Source organism: Leguminivora glycinivorella, chromosome 10, assembly GCF_023078275.1.
Source record: "Leguminivora glycinivorella isolate SPB_JAAS2020 chromosome 10, LegGlyc_1.1, whole genome shotgun sequence".
Lineage (NCBI taxonomy): Eukaryota > Metazoa > Arthropoda > Insecta > Lepidoptera > Tortricidae > Leguminivora > Leguminivora glycinivorella.
Window position 1 is genome coordinate 20,671,004 of NC_062980.1, and position 8,234 is coordinate 20,679,237.

General features: G+C 36.2%; 1 protein-coding gene across 1 annotated transcript; it reads right to left on the reverse strand.

Annotated features, from left to right (window-relative positions):
- Positions 1-2,509: 2,509 nt before the first annotated feature.
- On the reverse strand, positions 2,510-6,018 carry LOC125230676 (cyclic nucleotide-gated cation channel alpha-3-like). Its single transcript, XM_048135913.1, has 3 exons — positions 5,873-6,018; positions 5,131-5,320; positions 2,510-2,933 (listed from the first exon to the last, which is right to left on the reverse strand). Exons 1-3 carry the CDS (start codon positions 5,981-5,983, stop codon positions 2,599-2,601), a joined length of 636 nt encoding a protein of 211 aa, XP_047991870.1. The 5' UTR covers positions 5,984-6,018; the 3' UTR covers positions 2,510-2,598.
- Between the last annotated feature and the right edge of the window lie 2,216 nt (positions 6,019-8,234).

Genomic DNA, 8,234 nt, shown 5'->3' on the forward strand with positions numbered 1-8,234 from the left:
CTTTTTTGTGAAATAAATAAAAATACGTGTACTGGTAATAATGATTTTTATTTTGAATTCTCACATAGTAACCTTTATAAAACTACAGACATTTGACACCATTTTATTTCTTATTTATTTTGTTTGGAATGTGAAACAATGCAAAAGAATATCTTACAAGGAAATTTACTTAAATCATAAAAAGGAAAGATAAGAAATGTGAAACACTTTAACACTATCCTACTGCTATCGTTAAAAATTATATTTATCACTGTTTTTATTATCTATAAAATATTTTACACATGTGTCCTTAGAAGCTAATTGTTTTGTAATATTATATACAATATTTCGCGTATTTTGTAATTCCAAGTCGTCTTCCAACGCAAAATACTTCAGTCTGACGTCCGCGTGCTTCCAGTGTTCCGTGGCTGGGATGTTTTTGATTGTTTGCATATCATATATCTCTATTTTAATTAAGTGAGATGAATACGCCCCATCATCTTGTCCAGATGATAAATTAGCCACGCCTTCTGGCGAACCTTTGCTTACATTCGAAGACCGTTTCAAGGTTTTACACTGCTTTTTAGGTCGTTCAAAGAAGCTGTCAATATTATTTCCAGGACGTTTCTTTGCGAGGGCTTGCTTAACTTTGAAACCAGCTGTACCTTCCTCATCGGTTGAATCACCCTGATTTTCCGGGTAGTAATAGTTCTTGAAAGTATTTTCAGAGAACTGAAACAATGAAAGACAATATTTTAAACACTATTAACAATTCTATTAATTAAATACAAAGAACACTAGACGAAACAATATTATAAAAAGGCAATATGGGTTACAGTAATTTAAAAAGAAAAACATACTCACGTCCATTGTTAGATCTGTCTATAAACACTTCACTTTTGAACGCACACTCCACTTCTCTATATACCACACTAGATACAAGGAGCTCTGGTACAGAAGGCTGCCTCTACAGGAATACTAATTCAGCCTCGACTCTCTTTGGCTTTTATACTCGTAATATGGTAGAGAGCAGGGGAACGTACCATAAATCTTGTTTCAACCAGTTCATCTTATACCTGAACGCAAACAATAAACTTTTTGTCATTTTACAATACAATAAACATCTATAATAAAGCACCTAAGTTGTTACAATAATAAATTCAAGTCACAAGAATTACCGGTGCGTTAGTCTAAAACATGTTTACACCAGTTAATGCTCTTTGTTAAATATGAATACAAAGTATCATGCCTTGACATGTTCGTCGAAGGATCTCTTTACCCAAAACCCGAATTATTCAAATAAACGGAAACAATAAATATATATTATCTATAAAAATACACAAAAGACATTTTTTTTTCACATAGAATTAGCCTTAAACATGTTTTAACCGGTTCTCAGTTTCTCACGTCTTAACAAGTTTATTGAAAGTATGCATTCTCTTAAACAATACACAAGTCATAAAAAATAATAATAGACATAGGTAAGTAAATTATTCAAAGAAGGTACAATAAATAAAGCAATTAAGCAAAAATGCAACTTCACAAAATTATCGAGGTTTATTCAGATACAAAACATTGAAATATATGTAAAAAAAGTTTGATAAGATGGGAAAGTAACTTTTATTTTAAGACGTAATCAATAAAATTGACTTATTAATCATATGTACAAATTTGGTAATACAACAAAGAGATGTATGATAGAAATAGGTATAAGATATCATAAATATTCGAGAAAAAGAAAGATACGCTAGATAGGATCGTTAAGTTTAGGTATTTGGATAAACTTAAATGTAACTCAGAAGTTCTTAAGTTAAAACGTAATTATAATACATTTCATAAATACCTACATTTATAGAAATAAAGTAAAAGTAGGTGAAACTCAGTTAGGTTTCATAAAGGTAAGTCTAGACTACTTTGGTTAACTAAGAGTAGGTTTTAATTAAATTTGGTTAGGTTACGAATGGAAAAGTTAGGTATTTTAATTAGGTTAGGTTAGGTTAGAATCGCAATCCATATGATCACAAAGTTATACTAAAAATTAATTATAAAATACCTATCAGTATGACACACAAGGAAAAGGTGTGCATGACACTGCCAGGTAGCTGGGTAGGGTAACAATGGTCTAGCGCAGAGTCCAGATCGAACAATAGAAAGGGTCGGTAATCCTTTTGTAACCGTCGTGCACAAGGTGTATTGTGTAAAGAACGTATTCTGTAAATACTAGAAGGAGGCTTCTGAGAGCGTCGGGACCCAGCGCAATGAATCTAAATGGGGGCTTTTTTTTTTTTTTTTTTTTTTTTTTTTTTTAGGTTTAGCAAGACCATGGATGGGCGGTGGTGGGGTCCTGGGAGCAGGCCCCAGACCCGGGCTGGTAACGGGGTACCCTACTACTTATATCAGACACTGGCGATCAAATATTATATAAGCGGAGCGTTCCTAGCACACAGTCTAAGCTCGTGTAGGTGAACGCGTACTATGCTTGTATGAATGAAATATGACAGGTCGACTGTGAGGTAACCGAGGTGTTTTTGACAGGTGGTAACTGTGAGGTAACCGAGGGGGTGGGCGGCACTTTCAGCGGGGAGCGAAAGTGGCCATACTGTACGATTAATCATTACATTATTCACTAGTAGAATTATATCTATCATTCCTCCGCTCCCTCAATTGCGCTTTGAACTGTTCATTCCTCACCAGCGCCCACTGTCTTCTCATAACAGAAACTTTCTTGAGTTCATCATATGCCATCCTATACCGTTCGATTATATCGAAGTTCTTGCGAGATAGACTAAACAGTTCGCAGTTGGTGACGGCTACGGCGGTAAGATATCGCTTCTTGTGTTCCGACACGAGCGCCACTTCGCCGAAATGGTCGCCGTCTTCTAGGTGTTCTAGCTCGCAGCCGGATGATGTGTAAAGTGCAACGGTGCCTTTGTTGATGAAGTACATATCATCGCCTGCAATAGAAATATTCGCTTGTGTAAATTATAATATACATTTTCAACACACTTGCTGGTAACATGAATCGTATTGAACTGCTTTTAGACTTATGAGTCAAATGACAAACCAGTGCTCGTTTTTTCTAAAAATGTGTTAAAAACGTCGTATGAAACTAGTGTGCATTGGTCATTACTCATTACACACATCGGCACTATTGGGTAGTTCTATCATTTCGTGCAAATCATATGTTTGTTGATATAAAACATATACTAACTCCTAAATTTATTTCAAATATTTTTTATATGTTGCGTAAGGTTCATAGGTATACTTTGCATCTAAAATGAATTATATTATTGCAATATAAAATATATAAATAAAATATAAACATGCTAAAATTTCATTACCATTACCAGTTAGAACCTAGATTTATAGATTCGAGAGCAAATTACATAACTATTACATGTACTGCTTTAATTTAACCTCTTAATTTAGATGAAGTACTTATAAGGGAAAAAAAGTTTGGTGGTTTATACAGTATTAACATTGATATTTATATCCACCGCTTCAAAATATTTTTGTACAGAAAATACAGTATAAACTCTATATAACGGCACTGAAGGGACTGTGCATTTTATGGCGTTATAGAGAGTTGCCGTTAAGTGGAGAGAAGAAATATCGGAATTAGAAAAAGAAAAAGTTTATTTCAGAATAGTGTTAGTAGTAATAAAAGTTAGTCATGGTCAAAAACAGCCTACACATGGAAGCAATCCCAATTTGTAAACAAAAGAACCAATTTTTTTAGAAAGTTCGGGTTGCTTGATGCCGACGTCGAGTTTATTGCCGGCTAGGATAACAAAGCGACAAAAGAACGTACACAGCTGCGCAGTTTTTACTAATTTTTGCAACTCAAAAGGTACTTTTTATTACTTAATTGTTGCCGTTAATGCCGTTATTGAGAGTGGGTGTGATGCTATGTAGAGTGTATCATTGTATGGTAGACAAGCGAAACCAACCAAAGTCAATTGGTTTCGACGCTTTAGAGAGTGTGCCGTTAAATCGAGTGACGTTACATGGAGTTTACACTGTAATTTCATTACCATAAGTTTAATTTGCAACAATGGAATTGGCCAGTAGGCATTGCAAGTGTTATTCTATACGACGTTCGCTCTGACCGCGATCACCACGTCAGTCGGCCAGTAAACAGTGAACAGGACTGACGTGTGCCATTTTTTTAAAAAAATATATCGCGCCGGAGATTTGGGTTTGGTACGTTTTTTCTTCATTACCATTTGCACTGTTTTGCTATTTAATTGTTACGTGTTTTATTGAACTATGAATATTTAAATAATGAATATTCTATTCGAAAGCTTAGTGAATAATTATACCTAGAATAGCATTTGCTTTTAAAGAGTTAATCGACAAAAAGTAAAGAAAACTCATTACCATTCTTTTCATTACCGTAATTTACTGTTTACTATAAAGAGAATGGTAATGAACATAAAACTGTGGTAATGAATTGCAGTATTAAATTCATTACCATCATTTTATGTTAATTACCATTCTCGTTTATTAGCCTGCTCCTGACTATTGAAAGTAACAAGTAAATATTCAAAACTACGTTTTCAGTAGGTATATTTAAAATAGAGCATGTTATTATTAATTACTGTTTCTCTTTTTTGTGTTTTTGGCTTTTTTATTTGACACTTCATTACCATCATCGCATTTTCATTCCCATAAATATCTATCATCATTACCATATTCTATACTTCATTACCATTTCTTTTGGAAAAATCTTTTGTTCATAAATCGGTAATTTTGCGTATAATAGAAAATGCATTATTGATAAATGTTTCTTTTTCCATTACCACACAAAAAAATGGAAATTAAAAAATTCTCCCAAATTTTGCCGATTTGCACGAAATGATAGAACTACCCTATTCTGCCGTGCTAAGCCGAGTGGTGCTATCTCAAAACCAAATGATTTTGAAAATCGAACTGTCAGCTATAAGTTAAGTTAGCTATGGATATATTATATACTTAAGTATAAGTTAGCTATGGATTTTCATTTGAGACAGCGCTTTTCAGCTTAGGAGGGCAAAATTATGAGCGCTCGCTTCGCTCGCTTAATACCGCCTCGTGTGTAATGTCGCTAATGACCAACCTAGCACACTTGTATCACATTTGATGACTGTACTAGTGGTTGCATTGTCTCACCCAAGGTATTAATCTGGTAAATAATATCCCCCTCTGTAAATATAGCTAGCTGGAACTTGAGAGATATCTCTATGAGCACGGGCCATGGCAGCTGTTTGAGGAACGTCACTTCCCGTACCATGTGGCGCCCGGTGTGCATTATGATGTCTTCGTGTAGTTGGCCGGTGATGCACTCGAGCATGGTTGACTCCTGGAAACACAAAGGTAACTGGATTATGGATATAAGGACCTGGGGGAGGGAGCACGCACACAATGTCTTTTCAAATATCATTGTTAATGGGATCCACATAAGGGCGCCTTCGGTACTGGGCTTTGGGCTGCGTAAATTGGTCTTCGCTCAGCTAGATATGCCTGTAGCTTGCACGACTGGCATGCAAGCCACGTACAAAATACTTGCGTGCCAGTTCATTTGCCGGGATTTTTTTATGCAAGCTACTTATGTGTATCGTAGGCCTTAAGTTATGAGGGCGCTTTAGGCGCCCGGCTTTGGACCGCGTTAGGCAGTCGGCTTGAAGCGAGCCATATCGCTGGGTGGCTAAATAAGGCCTATGTCAAAGTGCAAAAGGCTTATTTAGACGTGCTTCGACAGAGCCTTGCAAGAACATTTCCTCGCGACGCGACGTTATCGTTCTTGTTCTTAATCAGTTTGCTACACTTTTCAAGACTTTAAGGTAACAAAAGAATACTTCTTTGATACTTTAAGAATTTACTGAAGTATTTAAATTTTACACATAGATCTCACCACAAAAAAGTTGGATCTGAACCGAAGCGCATAAAACTTGAGAACTTTCTTCTTAATCCACGGCGGGAATCTTCTCTGGTTCATATAAGTCTGTATCTGATGCGACATCATGTAGTATTTTGCTTTCGACGATTGTGTGCCGAAAAGAGCTATCATGTACTTGAAGGAGCAGTGGAATCTTATGAACTGTAATCAGAATAATGTGATAGTGGGCCTGTGACAGTGTCGTTTCGATCATCAAGGAGAGTAAGGCCTGAGTGCACGCCCAATCGGGCGCGTGCATATCAAACAAGTGAAGTTCATACAAGTGTCCTAAGTAGAGGGAGTATGCATGCGTCGCTGAACGTTCCGCTCCCAGTGTCCACTCAGGCCTAACACTAAGAGACTCTTAATTCGTCTACAGACTTTGGCCGTCTTCATATGCTTATAGTATTTTTCAATTTTTAGAATAAATAGGATTATTAGCGTCTAAGTGTACTTATTAAATAGATTCCATAACATACGAGAGAATATTATAATTTAAAATAAAACATCAGACACAATATGGGTATTCGGAACATTTTCATGTGTCACAGAACTCATCCCAGTTGAAAAATATCACTAACTAGACACTTACACCGGTCAAATCTTACATGAAAATCGGCTAAAAAAACAAAGTGTGATGTAAAGCTGGATTTTTGGTACGTTATTTGAAGTCCTTGGGGGAATGTAAGACTATATTTTGCAAGCAAAAAAAAAGTGTGCTAACTTCGTAATTAAAAAAAAAAAGTAAAAAAATCGGACTTTTTTTGGTTTTTATTTTTTTATTAAAAAACTATGCGTTTTTGGTCAAAAGTTGTTTTGTAATGTTGAAAGCGCATTAAATTTTAAACAGTTCGACATCTTTTTTATCAATGTCCGTCAAATAGTTTTCGAGATATGAAGCGTCAAAAAAGGTTAATTTTTGACGCATTTATAAAATGTAGCGTTTTGCCAATATTTTTGGACAAATATCTGCAAAATACTTCATGATATGTTATAACATTGCAATATAACATTGTATAAAATTTATTTTGCTTTAGTTTTAGTGCAAATAAAGGTCAGTAAGACGAATGGTTACTTTGGTAAACAAAAAAAAATTATAAATAGAGAAGCCTGGTAGATTGGTTAAGGTATAAAATAGTTTACGCTAAAAGTTTTAGGTTGAAAGTAATGAAAGTGCTATCTATTCGATCTTACTTTCTTTGATATCCGTTTATCTGAAAAAATTGTCTAAGCTAACTTTGCATCGATTTGACTATTACTAATAAAGAAATAAAATACAGTAAAATTTTGAAGTTTAGGAAATTAGAAAAATAAAACAGAATTAGTTACATTTTACTTTTTCCTTTTTGAGGGTCCTGGTTCTGCATCTTGATGGCACAACTCCTGTAGTGATAGAAAGTCCACTTGAGTTGCATTTGACCACCAATTGCTGTGGAATAAACTACGGGAACGGAAAGCGCCCACGCCAATTATTAAGATACTGGAGAAGTGGTATTCCCAGCAGAAGAACGTAGTAAGATGGAAGTCAACTCTGTCCACAGCCAGCGGGCTAAACTGTGGCGTGAGACAAGGAGGCAGTATGTCTCCGGCTCTCTTCAGCGTGTACATGGATGGGCTTTCGCAGGCTTTGACCAGTACCGAGGTTGGCTGCTCCATAAATGGGCAAATGATAAATCACATCGTATATGCAGACGACATGGTCCTACTAGCACCATCTGTGGGAGCTATGCGTAATAAGATACTTGCAGAATGCGAGAGATACGCCAGCCAGCATAACATGAGATACAATCCGGACAAGTCTGAATTTATGCTCATGGAGGCAGCACATATGCCCACACATATGTACCACCTCTTTTGCTTGATGGAGTTCAATTGCGGAGAGTACACGAAGTCAAATATCTTGGTCACATCTTGTCCAGTTTAAAAGACCAGGAGGACATAGAAAGGCAGAGGCGAGCCACCGCAGTAAGGGCAAACATGTTGGCTACAAGATTCGCCAAATGTAGTGAACTAGTGACAGCGTAAAAAGACAGCTGTTCCTCAGTTTTTGTACAAGCGTGTATACTGTCGAGTTATGGTCCGACTACACCTGCGCGGCGGTGAAAGACCTGCGCGTGCAATACAACACATACTACGTACTGATATTTCGTGAAATGGAGAATACTATGATTCGGGCACGTCCACGACAACGCTCGTGAGATTGCATCGATGTTATTGACCCTCAGTGATATGCTTTAAAAACCAGTCCGTACAAGAACAATTTCAGAACAATCTGATTCAATTAATTAGGGTTTTCTACTCGTAAATATTTTTTTCCGCCAAGGAGGTCTTTTTGACC